The sequence below is a fragment of the Aythya marila genome (assembly GCF_965140915.1).
Source record: "Aythya marila genome assembly, chromosome: 4".
Classification (NCBI taxonomy): domain Eukaryota; kingdom Metazoa; phylum Chordata; class Aves; order Anseriformes; family Anatidae; genus Aythya; species Aythya marila.
The window spans coordinates 11,717,317-11,743,876 of NC_139045.1; the positions used below are offsets into that span (position 1 = coordinate 11,717,317).

Here is a 26,560-nt window from a genome sequence, read left to right on the forward strand (position 1 = left end):
ACATGATGTTTCTGGTCCACGGCAAAGCAATCTACATGCATTTGGGTTTTGCACACCTCATTGAGGTAGCCTCTGCAAGCCACACTTGTATGTGCCGGGTGTGTGCTTTGCTTATCACAACACCTGAGGAGAGGCTATTTTGCAAGAACGTCGAGCTGTCCATTTTCCAGTAACTTGTCAGCTTGCATTCAGCACCAGTCTCTAAGCAGTGGCATGTGGTTTATATTCTTGTGCTGAGGAAGAAGAGAAGGAAAGGAACACTCAATGCAGCAAAATACCACCGAGCTTGTCATTACTGAATTTTGGTTGATCCAGATCTTGCTGCGCGAGTTGTACCTGGAGGAAAGCAGCACAAAGATTTTTTAAGGAAATCCTTATACAATCCACTGTGACAATCTTAACCTTGTTCAGCAAAAGGAAATACTGTTTTTTTCTTTTTCTTTTTTTTTTTTCAAAAATTGTTAACTTCAAAAGCCCCCTTCTCTTCATGGAACGAGAATAAGACATGCTAGGTGCAGGAAATAATGAGTCCATAGCTGTGTGACTGGTCTGTGGGTTTTCTATAACTTTTTTGTTTGGTTTTGTTATTTGACTCTGGAACTATTTGTTAGGTTTATAAGTTCAAGGCCTGCCTCTTAAACTGTTTAATCCTGTGGCGCTAAGTAGGAGCATGCAAATCAGCTTAGTAAACTATCCGAACACAAAATGTTACACTCCTTATGGCATCTGGAGGGAGCGATCACAAGATTGAAGTGAATGCTTGCTGTGGACTCAGCTATGCTAATCAACAATGCTAAATTGGTTTTCCATTTCGCTCCCACCCCACCATCTCCCTGTACAGCATTGTTTCCACTTTCAGCTTGCTAAATCATCCAGAGGATTGAAAATTTCCTCGCTTTTCTACCATGCAACAGGTTTAAGCAGCGGGCTTGCATATGAAATTTTGTATGTCCTGAAACTGAAAAAGTTCCTCCTGTAGCCAGCTTTATCCTGCCATGTGCCACTAATTCTGTTTGGAATAATTGTTTCCTGAAAGGTGCTGGCTGGTGACAGCCTCTCTTGGTATCAGCCCATGGTAATTACTGTCCAGATTATTGGTAGAGTTTTATGCTGTGCCTAGAAGATTATTTATGCTGTGCCTAGAAGATTATTTATGCTGTGCCTAGAAGATTATTTATGCTTCCACTGTTTATTTATGTATCCACTGATTATTTATGTATCCACTGTGACCAGGCAGTGTTTTGCTTTTCTTTGCACACGGGGAGATGTGAATAATGACCCAGAGAATGCCTGGCGACAAGGAATCATGATCTAGTCTGAACGGGTTGGGGTACGGTGTTAGAAAAGTTGCCTGGAGTCTGTGGTACCTGTAAAACAAAAATGATAAAACCAGTCTTTGTCTTACTGTTCCTAGAGCCCATCCCTGCTCTTTCCTCATGGCAGCGAGACAGCTTAGACTCAGATGAGGCTCGCCTTTCCCCGCAGGCTGGTCGCTTAATTCGCCAGCTTCTGGATGAGGACAGTGATCCTATGCTGTCCCCTCGCTTCTATGCCTACGGACAGAGCCAGCAGTACCTGGATGATACAGAAGTGCCTCCTTCCCCTCCCAACTCTCATTCGTTTATGAGGTGCGTTGTGATTTCCCTGTGCTGACTTTCATCTGGCTGTAAAGGGTTTGTGCGGTTGCAGCAAGCAACAGCTCTTTGGATCACATAAGCCATACAGCTGTATTGTGTTGGGCTTCTGTTTATACCAAGAATATACTAGTATTTTAAGAAAAGTTCTTGGTAACTAATCATTTCTGTGTTTTTGAATTAATATCTAGGCAGTTGCTGTTGCTGAAAGAGGCTGTTACAGCATCCTCTTGTGTTATCTGTCATTACAGAGTAGCCAACATAGCTTTCTCACTTCCGTGGGATTTGCCTTTATTTACACAAAGTTTAAGTGGCCTTCTGAGCATGAAGATGTACTGTGACTGTTTGGATAAACTCTTCCTGCAATCTTTGCTCTTGGCAGGAGGCGGAGTTCTTCTTTGGGATCTTATGAAGATGACAGAGAGGACCTTACCCCTGCACAACTCACCCGGAGGATTCATGGACTGAAGAAAAAGATCAGGAAGTTTGAGGAAAAATTTGAAGAGGAAAGGAAATACCGAGTGAGTCTCCAGAAGCATTTGTAAGGAAAGGCAGGAGGTAGCTGGAAAGGGAAAGGGTGTCAGGGAAGTTGGTCAAACTTACACAGAGAGCTTGAAAGTGTTTAAAAAAATAAATAAATAAAAGAAGAAAAAAATGCTGCTTCCCCAAAACAGAAATGTGCATCCATACCATGCAGATTACCTTTCCAAGCATTTTTTGTACTACCAATGCAGTACAAGAGGTAGTCTAACAAACATAGGATTTTGGTCACTGATTTAGGCAGTTTGCAAAAAGCAAACATCAGGTGTGTAGGAATAGCTATGTTAAACTTTTTATTTGTCTGTTTCTTCAAGTTCAGCTTATGGGAAGAACAGTTGTGCATCCCATTTGCGTGATGGTAACCTAAGGACACCAGCACATTGCAGAGGAGGGGAGAGCAGCCTTCTTTGCTCCTGAGCAAGGAACCATAGCCAAGTGCTACTAAGCAGTAGCAGTGTACTGTACTCTAATGAGTCCTGACATGCCCTTCTGATGAACAGAAAGGTTTTTTAAGGAACTGAAGCTTCATATGTGTGCATCTTCATTGGTGATCTAAACCGCAGAGGGCAGTACTGAAAGGATCTTGCCCGCGGTAGAAAAGTCTGGATGAAATGTTCAGAGGTTGCTGCAGCCTAGCATTTGGGTTATTTCAGTGTTTTTGGATGGTAGGTAGCTTTCAGTGTCAATACGTACATCCTAATTTTTCTCAAACTGTTTGTGGTAGGTTTCCCCTATTTTGGAGTTGCCATCTTGTTAGGAAACAATAGGCAGAACTTCAATGTGCTTCTGGCCCTCCAAGGCACTCCTACAACATAATGTTTGGATTTTGTTTTCTTAAAATAAATATATCTCATGATTCCCTAAGAGCCAGTGTTATGACAGGCAGGGCAGTCAAAGCAAGATCAGAACTGAATTGATCAGAGGCATGCAGGAACCAGTCAGAAGCCTGTGCCCATGCTCTGTGCTGCTGTTTCTTCTGTTGTGACATACACTTGTTTCAGTGGATCTCTCCTGGTGGTTTAACACAGATTCAACATGACTGTTTTTTCCTCCCAGCCTTCCCACAGTGACAAAGCAGCCAACCCTGAAGTGCTCAAATGGACAAATGATTTGGCCAAATTCAGAAAACAACTTAAAGGTGAGCAGCCACCATTGGTGTACCTTCTGGGGGCAGGTGGACTTTGCCTTGTTTAAATTTGATGTCGGGCAGTGTTCCTGTCACTGTCACATTTTAAAAAAGAAAAAATACTCCTCTTATGCCCCACATGTCCCTGTTTAGAATCAAAACTGAAGATATCAGAGGAAGACCTTGGCCCTGTGGTGCGTCAACGGAGCAACACTCTCCCCAAGAGCTTCGGTTCTCAGCTCGAAAAGGAAGATGACAAGAAGCAAGACCTGTCAGATAAATCTGCCAAGCCTGCTGTGGAAGTGACCCTTGATTCTATCCAGAAGAAGCTTCAGGAAAAACGAGCAGAGACAAACCGACCTGAGGATATAAAGGTAAAATATATTCAATTCAAATTTAGGCCTTCAAGTACAAGTGTGCAGCTCATGGTTGCATGGACCCTTGTGAAAACCTTGTGTTCTTTTACATTTTGTCACAAAGTCTACAAGCTTTACTCTTGTCTCAACTCACTTGATTTAGTTTCTTTCCCTCTATGTTTGGTGTCTGTGATTTTTTATTTTATTTTATTTTATTTTTTTAACAGAGCTCTGTTTCTACTGAATGGTATTGTTTGTTCTTTTCTGATTCTCACAGACTCCAAGTAACAGTTCTGAATTCCTGCAGTATTTCCTGCTTTGCATTTCACTGTTTCTGTCTTTATTTGCTTTTGGAAAATTCTGAGTCTTCCAGTGATTCTGGAGATTATTTCATCTATTTTCTTCTCTCCAAAGATGAATGCTCTTGTCTCAGGGCATTTTATCACAGCATTTCTGAGTGTCATGTTAAGCTCAGTTAGTTTCTATAATCTCTGAGAGGTATCAGCAGAGAGGTCTTTTTGTCTGATGTTGCTAGTTCCTGAGTTTTGGGTAGCCTTGTAAATGAAGTCCTTGAGTCCACTGATGTGTGAATTGTGCAGTACTCTGTAAGAGAGGGGCAGACAGTGTTATCTTTGTTTACTAGATTTGCAAAAGTGTTTGGCTGTTTTCTGAAGGCAGCAAGAATACAGTCTTGACCTTTTAAAGAAGGCATATGATAGAATTTGGTGCAGTAGTAGAGAAGGCAAGTTCAGTGGGGAAGCTCTGGCAAACTTAGGAAAGTCTCTTCCAACTGTCTGCCCTTTTTTCTGGCTTGGTCCCTTCAGCCTGTCTGCTGGAGCTTTTCACTTCATAGCAGAATTGGCAGAAGGAGGTGGTCTGACTGCACTTTAGTTCTCAGCTAAGTGTGTTTGTGGCAGTCAAAGCAATGATGGCAAGCTTTGCAAGAGGTTTTCTGGAGCTTGTCTCAGATTTGGAAGACAAGAAGGAACATGCATTTTGTTGCTGGACTTACAACTCGGATCACTGTAAGTGAAAAACAGCCACCGTCATTAAAAGTTGCTTAGCATTGGTTGTTCAAAGCATGCTGAGAATCAATAAATCCCCATTATGTACATACAATGCTTTCGTATACAAAGTTTATTTGGGTTTTACTTGCTTGTGTTGTGTATATGGCTCTGTGCATGGTAAGTTGTTTCAGTAATATAGTTGGAAAAGGGTGTGGGGGGAGACTAGGAAGCAAAGATGAATCTTCAAAACATTAATGAAAAAATGCCAGGACGTTTATTAGGCCACCAATTAGTATGGTTGGAGTTCAGGCATTTAATTTTTTTCTTCCTCTTCTCTCTCTGACACTTTTCATAGGACATGACAAGAGATCAGATAGCAGCTGAGAAAGTGGCTCTTCAAAAAGCTTTGCTGTATTACGAAAGCATTCACGGCAGACCGGTATGTACAGCAGCATTTTTTCAAAGTATGTCTTTATATGTCTTTGTCTGTCATAAGTGATCCCCCAATGCTCCTTTGATGTCACAGTCACTTCTTGCTGTTCTAAGCACACGTGCATACTCCAGTCACCTCCTTGCTTCCTCACTACTGTTGCTGCTGAGGAGTCTGTTCTCAGCAGGACGGTGTCTGCACATAGTGCCGGACGTGACACATACCTGTAGGACTGAGCCTACAGGCTGAATGAAGTTGACTATGCTTTATTTTGGCATCACACTCGCTAGGATCCACAGACATTCAGTTTGCAGCCCTGCTGATTCACCAGCTTAGCTGGGGATACAGTAGGCACAGGAATAGTTAATTGTGCATGGTTCCCCATCCAGCCAAGAATTTTGCAATTTGCTAGTATTAATGGCTCACTGGAATACAGGTGTGCAAGCAACGCACAATCTTAGGGGAACTACATCTTTCTCCCAGCACCTTGCTATGTGCAAGGAGGCACTTGCATCTTGCAATTTGCTAATCCTTTTGTGCCGGATTCATGAAATAGTTTGTCTCCTGAGCATCATGACATAAGTTGAGATGAGGTTTTTTTCTTCCACTGAGAAACTGTTTGTTTCCATGTGGAAGGGAAGGGTACGAGGTTTCTCATACGTTTGATCTTAACAAAGCAAAAGTATTTGTGAAGACAGAGAGTTAAATATTGTGACCTGTTGATTCCTTCCATGACAAAAACACAGGTTCCAAGCCACCAAGTACTCTGGTTGGCTTTGTATGGATCCCTCTTCCTCTTTCACTTCATTATAATTTTTGTTACCATCCACAGAGGTAAAGTAACTTAATTTCAGGGTGGTGCTAATTTCTTGACCAGTGGCTTGGGAGCAGCAAATTACTGCTTATAAAGAATATTGGATTAGTACAGCTCACAAATCTGTCATTCTCCTACTGCATGGCAGTCCTGATTTCTTCCTTCCTTTTGCTTCTCAATTATTTCCTCCTTTGTCCATTGTTTTAAGAAGTGTTGCTAATTTAAATAAATGCCTTCGTGAAGAACTAATACTGTACAGTCACGTATACCAGCAAGTGAAAACTATGGTTGTATGAAAGGACGTGCAATTTTATTATTGTATAAAATAGCAAAAGGCCAGCACAAGAGAATTCACTTAAATCTGCCTGGTCTTTTCAGGCAGAATCTGAATCTGCTTTTGCTATTACAATGATATAAATCAGCAGGTGACACCTTGTTGAAGTAAACTCACTTAAATCTGTTTAAAAAGAGAGCAAGCCCAGAGCCTATCTTGTCAGCATACCTTTCCCCCCACACACACCTTCTGATGCTTTATTTATACAACCACTTTTTAATGTATTTGTTTTTAAGTAAGCAGTCTATACCTAGCAACATGGAACTGCATAGCAAGGAAGACTGCAGCTGATCAGCTTTTGCTGTACCCAGCTCCTGGCACTGCAACAGTGGAAAAATACTGAGAGCTTGAGGAGAATAGGGATAGTTCAGCCAAGATTTTTTTTTTTTTTTAAGATATTTAACTAAACAAGAAAAACAATGGAGCTCAGATTTATTGTGCAGCTAGGTCTTTCTGTACCAGTGACAGACGAACCTGCAGAGGTAGAACTGAACTGTTTTAGTTAAGCAAAAATGTCCATCTCTAGAAATTCACAAGCTGTTCCAACAATGTAAGCAATGGTCTCTTCCTTGGCTGCTGCTATTTGCCATATGGAGTGTGCTCCAGGGTTGTGTCAAAGGCTCTGTTATTCTGACAGCTTTTTTGCATTTTGATGTTCTCCCAAAATATATTCAGGTTCCACTGGTATTACTAATGTTTACCTAGTGAGACAGTTTGCCCATGCGCAAAACCTTTTCTTTCAGAGCCTGCTTTCTGTTTAAATGTTCTGGTGCACGTCTGCAGGGCTGACTCAAGCCTCGTACACTTAACTGCCTTGCCTAAATTAATTCTTTGTGTTCTTCCTCTGTGGTGATATTCAGACTCTGGAGCATGTAATTTATTTTTTCTATTCCTAAGCATACCTAAGGATTTTCTGCCCATTCTGAGGCTTATGTTTATCTTCCTGTACAGAACAGGGGCATTGATCTACTTTGAAATGCCAAGAACTGGAGGTTTGGTTCTCAGTCTCAGCATAGTCTTTTTTTTTTTTTTTCCTTTAATAGCAGAGGCTGCCTGAGCCAACAGTAGTGCTGTGCCTCGTGTTCTATTAACCGCTAATGTGGTAAAGCTAGGAGTAATATAAGTCCTGTAAGCTTTCTTCAGTTTCTCCAGTTTTATGCTTGATTTGTTGCAGAGAGACATCCAAAGTTGCAGTGGCTAGCAAATTGCCTCCAATTGAATGCAGACATATAAACACAAAATTTGATACAGAGAGTGTTCAGTGAGTTGTGTGATGCTGCTCACATCCCCCTCATCCACACAAGCTGTTTGCTCACTCGATGAACAGCCAGTTTGAGGTTGTCAGGTATGGGAGCCAGACTGTTCTTCAGAGGTGTGAAGCAGACGTGCAGTCCGTAGAGCTCAAACTGCTCATTTATATGCACCATATCAGGCTTGGAGATGCTTACATTGAGCCCAAAAAGCAGTAAAAACCTCTTCCTTCTTCTTTCTCCCTATTCATCTGCCCCCCAACAAAGGAAATAAGCTTAATTTATTAGGAGGAAGATGCTACCTCCGGATTCTTAGAGTCTGTTCCTGCCAGTCTCACTCCTGGCAATATTTGCAGTACCTCATCTGCCCCTTGCAAACCAATGCCCTCTTCTGCTCTGGTGGGATGATGTGAAAGCTTTAAAAAGCTTACTCCAATGAAAGTCAGCTGCAGACAAACCAAAACACAGTTCATCTTAAAATCTCCTCCCTATTCTCTTTCCTCCTCTTTCTACTGTGGAAGGGGAGGCTGTGCAAAGTTCATCGGGGTTAATGCTGTTGATTTAGATTTTTTCATCAACTGGTTATTGACAGCAGTAAAAAGTCTTGGAATCTACAAATGATATCGGAGTCAGTTAAGGCTTCCTCTCAGAAGAGTTTTATAATCTAAAGTTAAACAAAAGATCTAATGGAAGGACAGTCATAGGATGTGGGTTAGACAATGCTGCATGTGAAGAAAGATGATGATCAGGTTGGTTGGCTAATTGTTTTGTTTTCTAACCCTGCTGTAACAAACCATTGAAGAAATAGAAACCAACTTCCTTGCAACTAGTACTTAGCTGGACAGGCCTTTGCTTTCCCACACTAGCTATTGTCTGTTAGGTCTTCCCTTCTGCACTGTCAGTACCACTGAGGTTTTCTGCTTAACATGGATCTGAAGGAACAACAGAAATGAAATCTAGCAGTTTGCAATACTCAAACTAAGAGTAGTATAAGTAGGGCTCAGGGTGGGTGTTACAGCACTATTTTGCCTGCTCTGTGCCACAACAGCTGTGATAGATTCATCCTGTCTCAGGTGTGTGGTAACTCTTGTCCCCAGCAAAGTTGCTGGGAGGAAGGGTGGAGGGGAAAGGCAGGGTATTAAAAGACAAGGAAGGGCTATCTTGAAAGGGAAGTAAAGAGGAAGAGCAAAACAGGAAAGTCAGCTTTTGTGAAATCTATAGTTTAACTTCCCTGGGAAAGCATCCTTGGGAAGGCAGTCATTGCAGCTCTTTTCTCTTTTCCTGGATCATAAACTGCCTCTGGGGTCCCAGCCACAAGAATAAGGGTGGGAAATCCCATGTTGTGTCTCTTAATGGTAGATATGATTAGAAGCACAGACTGCTGTCTCCGTGGGTCATTTTGTTTTGTGAAAGCTGGTTGTTTAAATCTGTCTTACACAGCCACATTACAAGACAGCCCATAGCCTGGGTGCTGTTTCATTAGGCACCTAGGACAGGAGATGCAATGACGACATACCCAAGTACTTCAGCATGTCTGATCCGTGCTAGTGCTGTTATCATCCTTATGAAATTCCCTTCAAGCCCCTCTGGATAATGGTCATAACAGGCACATACGTTGTAGAATGGAGTATCTGCTGCTGCAGAATTCATGTTTCTCATTTCTTTTTCCTTTACAGGTTACCAAAAATGAACGACAGGTGATGAAGCCCTTATATGACAGATATCGCTTGGTCAAGCAGATCCTCTCCAGAGCCAACACCATCCCTATCATTGTAAGTGAAACTTTCTTTCAGGGGCTCTTACTTCAGTTTAGAGCTGAGTAAACAGGATTCACTACACCTTGGCATACAGCACGGTCAGTATGGCCAACTCCCTTATAACCTAAAGGCCAGGTAAACGAGTGAATCAGTGGCGCGCTATACACTGAAGTCGGGCAAAGCTGGTCAGGGGATTCAAGTGCCCGCTCATTAGCCATGGGACACATCTCACTTTTTGATGGTTTTCATCTTTCTGTTGGGCTGCTCCTGTTATTTCATCATCTTACGTTTGGCTACAGCCTGACTTCCCTTGCCTTACCAATCCACTCAGAACTGTAGGTCTTCCATGTTGCTTGGTTACACAGGAATGTAGGCTTCCATGGGTCCCAAGGCAGAGATACCAGGCTCCTTGGCTGAGAGAAAGGGGAACAGTCTCCTGACTTCCATTAAAGAGATCCTGTAAGTGGTAGACGCCTCCTCACTCAAGGTGGTAGCAAGGAAACGTTGCTACCGGCTTGGAATCCAGCGCACCCCTCTAGAGAGCAAATGTAGCATCTCAAATTCTAGACAGCTTGTGTAGGCCACTTTTTAAAAATTATTTGACCTAAATATATACCCAGATTTTTTTTAGCCTGTCTAAAGAAAGGGAATTGTTTTATCTTGGTTCCTATTTTCCCTGTCATGTAAGATCCCTTACCATTTCCACTGTTCCCAGGCAGCACTGCTGTGATGGCTGTTTTCTGTAGGCTGTTTGCTGAATTGGGTGGACTGGCAGATCATTACTTGAGTGCAGTCAATCACGCCGACAAGTAGTTTTCTTCTGCAAATAGTGGGAGGTTGTCTTGCATTTAAAACAAAAGCTGTCCCTCTTTGAATATGCAAAGTTCTCCCCAAAATTGGAGCCATGAAGATGCTGCTGCACATCAGAAGGAAGAAACCCTGTAGTTGTGCATGGACAGTTTAAGGCAAAGCTCTCAAAAGAGAGCTTAGGTCCTATTTAGACAGGAAACTGAAACTGCACACTGGCTAGCACAGGAGAGAGGAGACGCTTTCCCCAGACCCTCTAATAAGAGCAGTGAGAGTCTCATGCAGGGGAAGGATGCATTTGAAAATCCATCTCTGCATCATTAGGCACTTCAGTGGGAAATCCGGCTCCTGGAAAGCAGGGCTGGAGAGTCCAGCAGGCCTTACACCATAGCTCTGAAGAGTCAACCAAGTGTGCATGTGTGTGTTTGTGTATAGGCCTCAGGCTGGGGGGTTATTTTCTTGCAGCCTTTACTTCGTAGTTCCTGCCCAGCCAGTGTTCCAGCATCCAAGGCTTTTTCTGAAGCGTTTGGCAATGATGTTCCTTGCTAAGCAAGATCTTGAGAGAAAGTGGTCCAAGGTTCAGAGGGTTTGCCAGGCACATTTTTGTTCTTTAAGAAATGGATTGTTCCTGATGGTCTGGCCATGAACTGAGAGAGAGCGAATGAGTGAGTGAGAATGATCTGAGAGCAGGTGGTGGAGGAGAAGGGGGTTCCTAATGTAACGTACTTGTTAACACCTGTCACAGGGTTCCCCCTCCAGCAAGCGGAGAAGCCCTTTGCTGCAGCCAATTATCGAGGGCGAAACAGCTTCCTTCTTCAAGGAGATAAAGGTGAAGACCTCCAGCTGCTAACTAATTGCTCAGTTTGCATCAATTTTCCCCCTTACACCAATAAAAGAGAATGATTGATTGATTTTTCTTTTCCATCAGTGTTGATTTTTTTGCAGTGTCTTCCTGAAAAATCAGTAGCTGCTTTAAGCCTGTCCAGTTCTGATCAAACTCTTCCCTTGTTGTAGATAAGACTAAACATTTTCCTTGGCTTTGCATTCTTTCCCTTCTCCTTCCCCCTCCCTTGCCACCTGCATATAATGTATGTTACTTTGCTGAAAAACTCACAGTTATCCTTTGCACCTTGGGTTGTAATTGTCGTCTTGCTTTCTTCCTTTTTTTAATAACACTAACTTGTTTTGCAATAGTGTCTCTCACTCCAAAGCTCTGTGACTTGCACACAGCACCGTGGCTGGAATGAGATCTCACAAAACTAACACTCACACATGGAGTGAACCAGGCACTTAAAGGATTTGTACCTTCTCCCATTCACATGCTTGTTTTATCCGGGGCTCTTTTTCACTATTTTGCAAATGGTATTTCTCAGCAAGTAATAAGAGAATGGAATTAAGAACAATTCAGTTCAATTTGCTAACACTCGGTCAGATTGGGATGGTAGGATGGTTGTGTTTCTTTCTCATGCTGCTGTGGGGTGGTAGCTCTTGGTGGTGAAGACTTAAAATATCGGTCCTTCTTCCCCTGAAAAGGGAAGTCCAGCTGTCAGCTAGGACAAGCAGCGTGGAGCTGGGCCCTGGTCTGTTTTTCCCATTGCAGTGTAACAGGAAAAAGCATTTCAACACACTCATGTCATTTGTGTGTTATCCAACCAGAGTTTGGTTAATGGTGTAGATACTGCAAACCTACACATCCAGGGTGGTTCTGTGATAAGGCAATTCTGGTAGTTTGTGTACTAGTGAGCTGTTCGAGGCACATACTCATTAAAACCAGATTACAGACCGAAGCACGTTCAACTGGAGGATGAGCACTGAGTTCTCAGCATTTTCTAGATAACTGCTGGATCAGGTCTGTGATAGTGGCCTGGGCCGGGTTATTGGGTTGTTTCAGGTATTTTTGTGTCCTCTGTTTTTCAACTGTGCTTGCACCCAATGTCAAAAGTTACAGCTATGAAGTGTGGTGACCTTTGGTGACTACTGTGGCTAGTGCTGCACTGGGACAGTATCTCACCAGCTCACCAGTGTCCTGCAGGGGGCACAAGCATGGAGAGCTGTGGTGTCACTGACAAAGATCAGAGTGACATTAAGCCCATTAACACATGCCAATTAACATTTAACTGGGGCCCAGCAAAGCTGCGCACAGCAGATTTTCACTGTACTGCACTCAAACAGAGAAAATTGCTAACAAGCCCAAGAGTTTTCCCCCATATGGGTACCTTGTGAACAGAGCACTACCTGTCTTGATGAGCCCCACTGTCACTTTCCTGTTGTTTTTTCCAAGTATATGTGAAAGCTGGATAAAAGCTTGAAGGGTGGTTTGAGTGATGCTTTGCAGAACGTTTGGGTAGAATATCTTGAATATTGACTGTGTTTAGAAAATCACTGGAATCCTTGCTGGCTGGGAGTACTGGTGTTGGGTTACTCTGGAGATTTTGTATTTGTAGCTCTTTAAACTTTAAATGCCTCACAATTGCCTAAAGATCCAAGCAGGTGCAAGCCAAATGGATGTAGTCAATGAAGATAATTTTGGTTAGAGATGTAAATGGCAGAGCAGGTTTAAAATAAGACTCCCATATAAGAATTCTTCAGAGCAATGGCCTTGTCCATTAGAGTTCTTGCTCAGATTTTTTTTTTAATTTGTTCCTTCACTTTAAACAGCAAAATGCTTTAAGAGGTCTTGTGACAGGCAGATGTAGTGTTTTGGCACTGAGCTCTAAACAAGTGAAATTTCTACACTGTCCTTTCCTCCCATGTGCTTTCTTTGGCAGGAGGCTCGCTCCTCAGCTCTGGGCCAGAATAATCCTTGCTGGCTTGGGGTGCGTGCTCGTGCCCTGGAGTGAGGCAGGCAGGCCAGCCTGCTGTGCCAGCCCCCATTAGCTGACACAGGCTCACCCGTGTCCATGGGGAAGAGGCTGCTGCCAGATGTGCAGATTCAAGTTACATGGAGACTTTGCTCCCCTCTTTGGGAACGGTTTCCTACATTGCTTATGAAAATGGTCCTTTCCTTTTCTCTCCAGAACTGGAAGCCAGAAGCAACTTGCTCTCACAGGGAAGGGCAAGGGGGCTTCTCCTTTGGTACTGAAGGGATTCCCCTAAAATAAGAGTATCATTTTTACTGGTTAGACTGACTTAGCAAATCCTTCGTTGCACCCCAGCAGTGATGGCATTATCCTGTTTCAGTCCTAGCTGCCATTACCCAGCTGGGCAGGACAGCACACCTGGGGTCCTGTGAATGGCAGGGAGGGATGTCTCCCTTCCCTCCTTCCAGCCCAAAGTTATCTGCAGGGTTTATCAATAGTACGTGACTGCTGTTACAGCTGCAGTTCTTCTCGTGAAGGCGCATTTTGTGCCTTCTGTTTAAGCTCTACAATTTGTCTGGAGAAAGGATCTTATCTAGTCATGTGCTAAAAACTGCTTTCATTTTCACTAGTTTCCTGCAGATTCTTCTGAGATGTTTTCAATCTTCTCAGTATCTTTTATTATTATTATTATTATTATTATTATTATTATTATCCTTATTGCTCAAAGCTTCTCTGCAGCTAATCTTTCCATCCTCAAGCCTCCATCATGGTTGTAATTCTTGGCCTCTGGCTTTGGTTTGCATTGTCATCGCCTAGAGCTTTAAAATGAAAAGAAAACTCTGGGCAAATTCCAATTTCATGTAAATGTATGCACTTATAAATCATTGACTTTGGGGATTTAATGGGACTATGCTAGGTCCCAGTGTTATTTTCTCCCTTTTTGCTTGAAATATGGGAGCAATCTCTTACGAATAATTTAACTATTAGCAAGGAATCACACAAAGAAAATAGCTAGTTTTGATCCTGCTGCAACAATATATTTTTGCATACAGTTGATGTCTTCAATAACATTAGTCCTCAAAAGCTTTTATATATGTATATTAATATATGTATGTATATATATACATATATATATGCTTAGATTCTTCCTGGTTAGTTACATGGCTGTAAAATAAAGCTGATGTCAGGATCACGTTAACAATAGCAAGCCTTTACAGTCAATCATATCCAATATTTGACCATAGAAAGACTGATCTGAGCTCATTATCACTCTAAGAGCATTTGAGGTCTTGAATTCTCAGCCATTAGAGAGAGCTGTTGAGCTGTGTCAGTTGAGAGAACACTTCACATGTTAACCTGGCAATCCGTGTGCTGTCTTGTGTGTTTGAAGAGGCACGTAGAGGACCACGGGTAAGCTTTAGACATGGCTGTAAATGTTTTTATTTGTATCAGAATATATAAACTAAACAAAGCAACAGCTTACTAAGAAACCTAGATAGTTTTTCACTGTTTTGTCGTCTTGGGTTTCCTTAAGCAATCTGAGCTGGTAATCACAGTTACTCTGATGCACTCTGGGTGTAGGGACTCTTCCTGGTGATATTCTGGTGTATTGTCTTGCTTAGCAGTTGAAGTGCTTGCTCTTATCAGCTTCTTTCCATATCTGTTCCCAGTGCATGTCGTGAAAGGAGATACTTGTTTCTGAGAAGGGAAGCAGTAACTTATTCTGTTATGGGGGTGTTCTGTCCTTCTGTGTAGGAGGAAGAGGAGGGCTCTGAGGAGGACAGCAATGTGAAGCCAGATTTCACAATTACTATGAAAACCGACTTCAACGTGCGTAGCTTCTTGGATCAATTAGAAGATGATGCTGATGGCTTTGTTTCCCCGGTGGATGATAAGATGCCATCAAGGAGCAACCAGGATATGGGGCTTTCAAATCTCCATGAAGCATCCATGTACGTTGAATTTGCAGACAACTTCAAAATGTTACTTCTTGATAAGATGGCATTTTATTTGTAAGAAAAGTGTATAGATTTTGTTTTGTTTTGTTTTTCATTTATGTTCTGATTCAGAATCTTTTGCAGTTCAGCTCTAAATGCAATAGACCCGTTTTTGAGGGTCTATTTTTTCTCCAAAACTCCCAAGAGTTTGGAAGAAAACTACCCTGTCCTGATACTGATATTTGACTTACGTATCTTTGGATTCTTGGACTAAATGGTAGCTTGACTTCACCTATGGCGAGCCTTTATTGTGAAAACAATCCTGCACTCTACAAGATTTTTCAGTTTTTGGAGACATCAAGTTGAGCTAGTCCTGTTAGTGTTAAGCACTGAGGTCTACTGTGCCCACACGTCCATTGAATCATGATCCTATAAAATTCACCAAAACCATATCCATCTTCAGCAAGTAAGTTTCATAGAAATTAGTGATGAATTGTGTGATGCACACTTGACCTTCTTTGAGGTTTCAGCCTAATTTAATAATCATTTTGCTGAAATAAATTCAGAGAGCTTTGTATTGCAATTAACATCAGGTTGCCAGGGCTGCTATCAGGAGTAGCTCTCTCACTTGGCATCTATACAACCATGCATTTGTATATTTACTCTATGTTTTCAGTTATAGTTGTGTACATAAGTATAATCATGTTTATGTTTAAACCCAACAGCCCTGAACTATTAGAGCAGCTGCAAGAAGTCAGAGAGGAGAAAAAGCGAATCAGAAAAAAATTAAGAGACTTTGAAGATAATTTTTTCCGACAAAATGGAAGGTAATTTCTCAGCTATCCCTCTGTCCTTCAGTTATTCTTAAGTTCAGTTTGGCGTTTACAAAGGCCTCCAACTGTGGAAAGTTATGTGAATTCACTATTACGTATTGCATTGTCATTATTGCTTTACCCACATTCATTTCTGTTGCCCATTAAAATTAATGACTTTTTTTCAAAGAACTTTAAGGACCACAGCCTCTTAGACAACATTTTCTTAGGAAAAGCAGTGGGAAGTACAAGTATAAATACTGAAAATCCAACTGCCTCTAGCACAATTAATAAGAATAATGAAACGGTTCCTCAGTGATAAAATAATTTGCTTTCTTATTAATTATATAGAATGTTTAGATCTCTGTCCTATTCTTGCTTGTCTATGAGGTATTCATACACTAGTTTAACAAGTATTTCTGCTTCAATATAGCTAAATGTGTTCCTCAGAAAAAGCTCCTTGTAAATGAGCTGGTAAAATGCTTTAATATATTTATACTCCTGAAATTATTATGCTGGAGGGAAGGGATGTCATCCAGAGGGACCTGAACAGGCTTGAGAGGTGGGCCTGGGCAAACCTCATGAAGTTCAGCAAGGCCAAGTGCAAGGTCCTGCACCTGGGCCAGGGAAATCCCAAGTATGAATACAGGCTGAGCAGTGAGCGGATTGAGAGCAGCCCTGAGGAGAAGGACCTGGGGGTGTTGGTTGATGAGAAGCTCAACATGATCTGGCAGTGAACACTTGCAGCCCAGAAAGCCAACCGTTTTCTGGGCTGCACCAAAAGCAGCAAGGCCAGCAGGGCGAGGAGGGGATTCTGCCCTCATGAGACCCATGAGTACTCATGAGACTTATGGAGTATTGCATTCAGCCCTTTGGCCCCCAGCACAAGAAGGGCATGGACCAATTAGAATGAGTCCAGAGGATAAGGGCTGTGAGGATGAACAGAGGGCTGGAGCACCTCTACTATGAAGAAAGGCTGAGGGAGTTGGATTTTTTCAGCCTGGAAAAGGGAAGGCCCCTGGGTGACCATATAGCGGCCTGACAGTACCTGTAGGGGTTCTACAGGAAAGCTGGGGAGGGACTCTTTGTCAGGGAGTGCAGTGATAGGACAAGGAGTAATGGTTTTAAATGAAAAAGGGTAGATTTAGATTAGTTATAAGGAATAAATTCTTTACTCAGAGGGTGGTGAGGCACTGGAACAAGTTGTCCAAAGGAGTTGCGGATGCCCCATCCTTGGACGTGTTAAAGGCCAGGCTGGATGAGGCTTTGTGAAACCTGGTTTAGCAGAAGGTGTCTCTGCCCGTGTCAGGGGGTTGGAATTAGGTGATCTTTGAGGTCCTATCCAACCCAAAATATTCTGTGATTCTTGCCACTACCCACCAACCTGAGAGATTCTTGTATAATCATTGAATCTTGAGTTTCACTTAAGCTTAGAGAAATCTGAATAAATATTTTCTTCCTGTGGTTCCAAGCCAAGAAAAGCTGTATTTTATTTTGGCATCTAGCAGGCTGACATTCAGATGGCTCCTGAAAAGGAAAGGGTTCATCTATTTGTATTGTTTTGTTTTGTTTTGACCAACTGTTGTGTAGAAGCTGACAATTCTAGTGAAGTAGGACATGCTTCAAGTAAGATTTTGCATTTAGAACCATGGGATTCTGTTCAACCTCGACATGCAAGCTTCCCCCACTTTGCTAGGGCATTTGCCTTGCCCCTGTCGTCTTCTCTCAAAGAATAAAAATCACTTTGTCTTTATTCCCTGATGGGTAGTGGAGGAGGTGAACTGTCTTGTAGGTCTTACTCCTGATATTGTCGGGGGGTGGAGGGAGGCTGCCGAGGGAAGATGTCCTGGCACAGAAATCCTCATGACCTCTTTTTACTCCCCCTAGGAATGTGCAGAAAGAAGACCGCACTCCTATGTCTGAAGAATACAATGAATACAAGCAGATTAAGGCCAAGCTGAGGCTGCTGGAGGTCCTGATCAGTAAAAGAGATATTAGCTCAAAGATCATGTAAAGGAGGAGATTGGTTTTGCCAGTAAACGTAGAAGAGAGAGCACCGAGTGGACAACTGCATGAAGTGGATGCACCAGGAGCCTGGCTGGGGAGGGCTGAGGAGCCCCCTGAGAACTGAAGGGCCAATCCCAGAGGCAGGAGGGGGAGGAAGGGTGGCTTGCCATCACTCTCTACATTTGCTGTTGTCCACTCTTTCTCCAGGCCTGATGCCCAAATGGAGTTTGCCAGCGTAGGAGACATGATGCTGTCCTCAGTGACTGCACAGAAGGGATTCTTGTGTTTTGATTTGCTTACAGATCCTGTAATATTTAGAATATCAAAGCCAACCATGCTCTTATTTTTTTTTTTTCTCCTTTCCAGGATATCATAGCAAGAGACAAAGTAGCATGAATAGTGATTAAATCATCAACTAGCTTTCACTTCAGTTTACCAGACATGTGCCCTAACTTGATCTCACGTAAAGGCACAGGTCAGATAGCACCAAGATTGTTCTCTTGTAGCTACAGTAAAGATTTGCTCAGACTTTTGACCAGACTGTTTGGAATCCAGCATCTTCTGTTGCTCTTTCTGAATGCTGGAAGGTTATCCTGGTTATAGCCCCAGACTAGTTTGAGTTACATGGGTGACCAGGGCCCAGGGTTGAGTTGTTTGGTTTTTTCCCTACCTATTTTTTTTTTTTTGACTGCCAATTCAATTAACTAGGAGAAAGTATCTACAGATGTTTGGGATGGCAAAGAAAACGCAGCAGGGTTCTTGCCTGCTTGTTCCACTTGGCAGGAGGTACTGTAAGGTTATGACCATGTGTGGGCAACTGGGAAGAAAAGAGGTTTTATCAGCTACAAGTCAGAACCTCTTGGGATTTTGGTAGCTGCTCAGTTAAATACCTGGTGTCAGGTATCAAGACGACCCGCCTCATGTGCTTCATTATCTGTTAATGAATACAAGAGCCTAAGGTGAATGGTCAGCGTTGATGTCATATGGACTTGCTAGCCTACATTTTGTTCTTTGTTGTAGACCATCAGGCAGTGTGGGCCGGAGCAAGGATGCTGTGATTGTGGCAACAGCAGACTGTGTTTTCTTCCCAGTGGCTTTGTTGTGCACAGGTAGTGCTGCGGCACAGAATCCTGCAGGGAACTGAAAGCCCCAATCCACACATTGCCCATGGAGAGGGCTTGTGTCTCTGGGGCAGGACTGGACAACTCGACATTTCCACCTGTATGACTTGCAGAAAAGGAGGCCCTGGGACAGCAGATTCCACTTCTTGTCAGACAACCGCTGCCTGAAGGAGCAAAAGGCCGTGAGTCCAGGAACAAAGCCAGTAGCTGAGGGCCGATAACTGCAGTGTAACATCAGCCACCTGGGCTTGCTCTGGCGCTCCAGGAGCTCATGTGCACGGGCCGATACTGCCCAGCAACGCTTCCTGCTGGAACCGGGACGCAGCTCTTGGGAATAGGTCTCAACCCCAAAGCCACGGAGTAATGCTGCCCTGTACGTCTGGGCCCTGGAAACTGGAGCAGGAGCCAAGCAGCCGAGGCCAAGCGCAGCACCAGGCCTCACGCAAGTCGCGGGGGAGCAGGCAAGCAGTGGACTCCCAGAACCATTTCTCCCTTTTCTTTTTCTGTGGGTTTTTGGGTTGTGCTACTCAGACTAACCCCTCCTCAACTTGCAGTGTGTGCTGTGTTAATTCTTGCCAATACTGGTGTTGAGGCGGGTCGCTTCGGGATCCCACAAACGCTTCAGAAGGCAGCCTTCCTCACCGGGGTCTGCCCGTGCCCATTAGTACTACGCCTGGGTAAGAAAGTGATGAAGTTAATAATTAATGAAAGCACTTAGGAGGGGGACTGATTTTACTGATTGCAGAAATTGCACCCTCCTAATTAAATCGGTGGAGACTGAATTTCTTATTTCCAAAGAGTCTGGAGGACTTGGGTGCTGACCTGGGGCTTGTTTTTTTGGAGATGTTGGGTTTCCATAGGTGGGAGAGGTGGGGCTGTGCCTCTGCACATCAGTCTGATCCTCTGAGTGTGTCAAATGGGCTCAGAAACTGCTTTTGAAGATGTTGGAGTGCGAGGGAATCAAATGCCTGTCTGGAGACAGGGCAGCCCAAGGAATCAGAGCTGTGCCTTTGGCCTTCTGCCTGGGCTTAGGGACGTGTCAGCCTGCGGCCAGCTCTCCCTGGTTGTGTTAGGTACAGCTGCTGAGCCACCATCACGCGCCACTACGCCACTAGTAGAAGCGTGCGATGAGCGGTGGGGCTCCAAAAAGTTGGTGGTGCAGACTGTTGGTGGTGTTCAGGCCCGGTTCCTCAAAGTGCTTCAAAGCATATATGGTGACAGCGTGCAGCAAGCTGATCTGCATTTGGGATTCTGCTAAATTACAGCGGGCTAAAGCTGGAGCACTTTGGTGAACCTGGCCTAGACACCTTCATAGGGTCACGAGAAACAGTTTCTGCCCCTTTCTTCCTAGTCATACATTTTTCACTGGGCCAAGGCTTTCCCGGAGTATGTTTTCTCTGCTTGTTTTTAAAAGCCTGTTTGCACTGTGTACTGATAAATTATCTGTTTTGCTGGGTTTTGCCCCTGACAAATCTTGATAAATGATATGTAGGGAACAGTCCATTTTATTTTTAAACTGAGATTGTAGCATTTTCTGATGCTTAGTTACCGCTGTTTACATGGCATATTGCTAGAATTTCAGATAGTTTGTATGAAATGTATGTACAATTATGCACTTTAGAGAGTTTCTATTTTTGAACTTTGAAAGCTAAAAGTAACACAACCTGTTAACTGAAATTGTACATTAAAAGAAGAGAATATATATGCGTAGCCATCTCTCTTTTTAAACTGTTCTTTTCCCACTGGCAAAAATAAAATCAAATCAAATCATAATCTGCCTGATTGTGAAGGAAACTGCTCAGAAAGACCCATCCAAGTGGATTTTAAAATTCCAGTCTTGCAAAGACTCACACAAATGGTCAGCTTTCTGTCCTGGGTTTCCAGATGCTCTTGCTCTCATCTTCCAGGCCTGCAGAGGATGAGGGCTCCGAGACCTGAGCACTAAGATCTCTTTGTATCTTCCACAGCCTGATTTGACTTCCCCCTAACCACAACAGGCACCCAGGTTCTTTGCCTCACTGCACTCTAAACCAATCCAAGCAGCAGCTGTGTGCTCTGTTTTACGGTTTGTATATGCCACCATCATTGTCTCTTGCCTGAAGAACATTAAATACAAGACTGTTTTTAAAAGATGTGGAATACTGTGCACAAATCTACCTTATGGGATATGAGTGAGCTGTTAGTGTACAACAGCCCTTTCCCTGTCACTACAGCTGCTGTAGGAGGGCAGTATGGGCCCATGAACCGGGGCCGTTTCAGACACACACATCTGTGAATTATTTAAATGAAAATTATCTGGTTGTGGGCAAAATAAGACTGCAAGAGTTAAAGACAAATGAGAAACTTGTCATTCTTACAGATTTCATTTGCTTTCGGTCTGTTTACTCTAGAGGAAACAGTCAAATAATTGATGTTTAGTAAAGGCAGTAAAGCTAAAGGATATTATCTTCTAATCATGCTGCTAAGACATCACTTGTTCTTACTGATATGTACAAGTTTTAGACAGTAAGCGCCAGACCAACCTGAGGTGTTTCCCTGTTCCTCTGTGGAATAGATGTTTGCAAAGCAGTCACTCACTGGCACTTGAACAACTGAGGGAAGAGTCAGTTTGTGCCCTGTGCCCGTACCCACAATGGTGCCTGCAAGGTGCATGGGAAGGAGGAGAAAAACAGAATGAAGGAATGGAGACAGATGGATTTCAGGTGAGCCAGGAGGGGCAGGTGAAAAACTCCCTGAATTGTAACTGGAGATGGCAGGGCAGCATTTGATGGGGATGTAATGCTCACCGGCAGCAGGGTTAACGTAGAGCTAGGCAGAGTCCTTCTTCCAGGTGCTCAGAGATGAAGCTGTGAGACAGTGGAGATCCCAGGGAGAGGCAGAGTCTGTGCCTGGAGCTGCTCAGAGCAGCTCCTCCTTCGCTTCCCAACATAAAGGCAGCCAGTGAGTCAGAATTAAACATCAAATTTATTGCATAATACTGACCTATGTACACACACATCGAAAATAAACATTTGATATAATTGTATATGTCTTCTATTTGTTGCATTAGAAAGAGGCTGAAGGGCTCTCAGTGTAGCCAACAGCTTGTCTTAAAAAAAAAAAGAGCCTAAGAGGTGCAAAGTTCAATACTATATATTGAACGTGGTGCATAAATACTATGTCCTAATAACAAGTCAATTTGAAAACCACCCTAGGCTTAAAATGAGATTTACACCAAGACCTGAAGAAATGAGGAAATCAGTTGCATGTCATTTAATGGGTGGTGGGACTGGGAGAAAGAGAATCATAAAGGCTCTCCAATCTTACAGGACAAATTCAGTTAATGCTTTTGCTTACTCAACTCCTAACGTACCTGACCAACCTAATTCATGAAGGTAGTCCTCTAGGGGTCCCAGCACTTACTGGGCAAACCAGATGACAAGGGCTCCTCCCACACCACGCAGTAAAATAATCCTACCAGCAGAAAAAAAAACAGCCTCCAAGGAGAGGATTACCACAAAAATGTGGATTTCATGCTTCTTTCTTTTCCTCTGACCTAATGAGGCTGGAGAGCGTGTAAACACCGCTTACACTCACACACTCCCTCACTCTCCGGCATGACTCCTCTGAGAAAGGCGGGAATGGTAAAAGCAGCCACCTCACCTTGCGTTGGAACAACATTTCTGTTTGAATGAAAAACGAGGCCTCAGCTAAGCCTACCTGCCTAACCTGTAGGCTTACCAGCAGAAAACCAACACAAGAGAGAGGCAGTTTGAGAAGCCCATTATTACAGGTATGGTTTGACCTTCCCCAAGCCTTTACTCAGAGGAGTCTGAAGCTTCTTTATAAAGACGCTGCTTAGAAACAAAATTTAAGACAAAATAAAAACATGCCAAACCCCAAACCACGATACTCTCCATGAGATAGACTGGTGCAAAGAGACAGAGCATGTACCGCAACTAATACACTGTCCTGGGGGTCACAGCTGGCACCCCAGCCCAGTACCATCTGCCAAGGACCAGAGGGCAGAGGGGATATGTCCATTCAAAGCAAGCAAGAACCAGCTTGCATTTAAAAAGGGAAGAAGGAAAAAAAAAAAAAAAAAGGATGGGGGAAATCACAGCTTTTCAAAAAGATCACTATTTCATCCTGAATTTCCACCGTAGCCTAAATGCAAGGAACACCAAAGGTTTAAACTGAACGAAAAGGAAAGGTGGGGGGCAGGAAAGGGAAGGGGGACAATAAAAGCAAACTACAAAGTAGTGCTGTGAAGTTGGAGGGGAAACTAGAAAAAAGCCCACCAAACTCATTTTGTTCAGTAGATCAGAAAACTCAAAGCTAAAGTCTCTCCCTGCTAAGCCCCACAAAATACCGGCAGCATCAGGCTGAGACTGCATCAGCTGCATCTATGATTATTACTATTATTTTTTCCCCCAAAATGTCCCGATCCCTTCCTTTATAAAAATAAAGCCAAGCCCGTCGCTTTCTTCCTCTGTACCCAAGTGCCTGTGCCTCTCCCACACACGTCAAGCCAAGCTGAAGCCCTCATAGTGATCGATGGCTTGCACCAGCCGGGCGCTGAGGATCTCCTTGCTGCTGTACTTGGGCAAGTCCAGGAGATTGTAGCAGGTGTGCGCCACGGGCAGGTACTGCTCCCCGCTGGCTGTGGACTGGATGACGATGCGAAGGCTTGACATGCCGTAGATGGGAATGCGGTCACTGCCCGTTAGGAACACTAGGAGAAGCAGAGAGAAGGCAGGACGGTTAGGATGGGCACCCTCACGCTTGTACGGCTCTGAGAAGATGCCCCTTGAGCTGTCTCATCTCCGTGCTGAACACTTGTAGCTCTCTCAGCCTTTTTTTTTTTTTTCCAAAGCTTTTTCCTGGAAGCATGTGCCAATACGTAAGAAAGCTGCGGTCAGTGGAGCTGCAGCAGCAGAGAATTGGGCTGCATGTTGCTGAGTTTGCTGGGAGCAATGCTCTAGAGAAAGACAGCAACTGCTTCAGGTCTGGCCAAGTAAGGGGATGGTGACTGCCAGCTCAGCAAAACTGCCACACAGAGATTCAACACTTCTTGGAGCTAGATTCTTTTAGGACACGTAAATCTGAATAATCCTTCAATAAAACAGTGCTTTCCTCAGCATGCCTCCATCTCTGTGCTTGACACCAAGCATTTCCAAACAGATCCACATTAGTGGGCACAAGATCAGGAAACAAAACCAGTCCGAAAATAAAAAGTGGCTCCTTTCAGTGCTCTCCCAGGTTGCCCTTGGGACACGATATTCCCTCAACATGATGCCCCAAGGGAGCAACAGTTGCCAGCTGTAGCAACCAACTCAGAGCCACCTGCCCTTAAAACCATGTATTTCTCCTCCTCTCCCCTTTTACTGCCAAATAAAGTGACATCTCCCCCCCAGTGACATTGATACATCAATATCAGCTAACAGCCTGCACCACTGCACAATACTTACAGAGAAATTTCTTCTTCTTTTCCAAGGGAAATGCATGAAACGTTTCCCAAAACATCCTCACGGTTGGGTGTGTCGCAGTGTAGTCTCCCTTGTAGACAGCACTCTATTAGAAAAACAAAAAGTCACAATTTCATCTAGCACTAAAAAGCAAGGACTAAGTAGAAACACGACCTGATCTCTGCTAGTGTCTCAGACTGATGTCTGACAGCTAAGAAATGGAGTGTGGGATGTGCCATAGGCAACAGCATGGCTCAAAGACACGGGAAAGTGTTCGTGCTGCAGGTGCAAGGCCAGTATTTAGGCCTCCAGGTATGCAGCTAATTAGAGGTGTAATGAGGAACCCTGGTGTACCTGATCACGGGCTGGACTCGTGGACAGGATCACATGTTCTGCACTGTGAGGCCCTTTCTACTGCTAAGGCTGAGACAAAACAAGTATTTGCTGATCTGCACATGTTGCGAGAGGACACAGCTCTTGCATTCTGTCCAGACTTCCCTTTGAACACCTGGCTGTGTACTTTTTGCCCTTGTTAGTTTTACTGTAAATTAAGATCCTGATTTTGTCTCTTTCTTTCAATCTTAGGCTTCATCCCTATGAAAAAAAGACAGAAGTCCTCCTCCCCTCTTCTTTTTCATCCCCAATTTCCTCCACAAGCTTTATCAGTAGCAGGATAGTGACGTAAGAGAGTTAACTTTTCATGTGAATGATTGCAAGATGCACAAGAAACATATAAAAACATCCGTAGCTTACTACACCTCTTGACCCAAGCTAGTACCCACCTCATGCAGCTGCCCAATCCTAGTACTTTTAAAACAGAAGAAAAACATGACAAGAGGGAAGCTTTACCTCCTCCAGTTCCTCCCAGTTGTAGTTACTGTTCCCGACTATCATGGCCCTGAGCTCTGTGGGCTGGAAGAGTTCCAGGACCTTCCCACCACATACTTTCAGGAAGCCAGTGGAAAAAGCTGTGTACCACTCATGGATGGAGAGGTTGAAGATGTAATTTACATAGGCTTCAACAAATTCTTCCCTAGGGCATTGAGAGAGAGCAGGTAAAGAAAAGCACTTTTAATTCATACGCCCGAGCGGCAGCACTGCCAGTTTTGCTGTTTCTGCCTGTAATATCTCTTGTAAATATGAGTCTTCCATGGGTTCACCCCACTGCTCACCTCCCACCGAGATGATTCACTGCAACAGAGACAAAGTCACCAGGGGGCATGTACCACTACGTGTGTGCTCAACCAGTGCAGCAGTGGCAGTGCTGGAGGTCCCCAGCAGCCCAGGCTCTTCTATACTACAGTAAAGCCACCCTGAAGCCCTGCATCCAGTTGGCCGTAGAGCCAGGAGGGAGCCAGGGTGACAGGATTCACCAGGAAGGTGTAAGGAAGAGTCCTCTTCCCTGGGGAACCTGCTGCTCTGCTGAGGTTGAGTTACACCAGTAGCAGGATTCGATTACCAGAGAACCACACCTGACCCAGCAATTGCAGCCCCGTGTTTAGGATGTCCAGGGAATTACCTACAGCTCTTCTCAGTCTGTATGTGTACGGTGTTAATTAGCACGGGGCACTGCAAGGAGCCCTGATAACCAAGCAGAGAGCAAGCACCTAGCTGTGGAGTGGGAACCAAACCACATAGCAGGCAATCAGAAAGCCATCACTTCCAGAACAGAGAGCCTCCCAGAGCCCTAGCTAGGCACACTGTGTTGTGTTTTTTTTGAACGCCTGACCATAACGCACCAAACAATGTGGCAAACTGGGACATGAAACCAGTCTCTGGGTGGAGCAGTTGTTTTTTTGCCTCTGACCTTTAAGAGGCGCTCACACCTGAACTCAGGAGCTAGGCAGACCAGGGAAGCAACAGAATCCAATACCTCAATCACTAGCAGAGGGCACCAAAATTGAAAAAAGCATTATGACCTTTTGGCAGAGAAATTCTCAGTGCATATGCTACATAAAAGCAGCAAAGGCTAGGTGAGAAATTAAAAAACAAAAATAAGGCAGCAGACTGACAAATATGAAAACCTAGAATAAGAAATTATACAGCACAGGGGCATTTTCCAGTGCGCTTTTTTTATGGTCATTTTGCTGATAAATCACGTGAGCATTACAGAAATCCAAGCTGATTAAGCACTTAACTGTTGCTTAATACCTCCTTGGCTGTTACGGTCACGAACTCTTTACCAAAACTCCAAAGGAGAAAGGGAAAACGCAAGCATTTCCTACTTGGTATTTTTCAGTCAAAGCAATCCTGTGAATTTCTTCAGTTAACAGCGAACCTTCCCTCGAGTAGGAAGGGCGATGCCCAAAGACATGCACACAGCACACTCCTGAGGCCAGCAGGGCAGCAATTTGGTCCCTGACCTCTAAACACAGCAGTG

General features: G+C 43.8%; 2 protein-coding genes across 7 annotated transcripts in view; one reads left to right on the forward strand and one right to left on the reverse strand.

The window, feature by feature from the left end:
* The window catches only part of FAM13A (family with sequence similarity 13 member A), a 126,833-nt gene extending 106,390 nt beyond the window's left edge, over positions 1 to 20,443 (forward strand). For all 6 annotated transcript variants that reach the window (XM_082759779.1, XM_082759780.1, XM_082759781.1 and 3 more), the window contains 10 exons: positions 1,415 to 1,628; positions 2,017 to 2,155; positions 3,231 to 3,312; positions 3,454 to 3,674; positions 5,019 to 5,102; positions 9,168 to 9,263; positions 10,801 to 10,884; positions 14,612 to 14,808; positions 15,519 to 15,620; positions 17,493 to 20,443. In XM_082759779.1, the coding sequence (XP_082615905.1) occupies positions 1,415 to 1,628; positions 2,017 to 2,155; positions 3,231 to 3,312; positions 3,454 to 3,674; positions 5,019 to 5,102; positions 9,168 to 9,263; positions 10,801 to 10,884; positions 14,612 to 14,808; positions 15,519 to 15,620; positions 17,493 to 17,619 (1,346 nt within the window). In that variant the 3' untranslated portion in view covers positions 17,620 to 20,443. The remainder of the gene's footprint in view (positions 1 to 1,414; positions 1,629 to 2,016; positions 2,156 to 3,230; positions 3,313 to 3,453; positions 3,675 to 5,018; positions 5,103 to 9,167; positions 9,264 to 10,800; positions 10,885 to 14,611; positions 14,809 to 15,518; positions 15,621 to 17,492) is intronic.
* A 1,235-nt stretch (positions 20,444 to 21,678) lies between these two features.
* HERC3 (HECT and RLD domain containing E3 ubiquitin protein ligase 3) overlaps positions 21,679 to 26,560 on the reverse strand; it is a 39,417-nt gene continuing 34,535 nt past the window's right edge. Inside the window, exons 23-25 of the mRNA XM_082759778.1 lie at positions 25,030 to 25,213; positions 24,184 to 24,286; positions 21,679 to 23,447 (exon numbers count right to left, since the gene is read on the reverse strand). Coding sequence (XP_082615904.1) covers positions 23,239 to 23,447; positions 24,184 to 24,286; positions 25,030 to 25,213 — 496 coding nt within the window. The 3' untranslated portion in view covers positions 21,679 to 23,238. The remainder of the gene's footprint in view (positions 23,448 to 24,183; positions 24,287 to 25,029; positions 25,214 to 26,560) is intronic.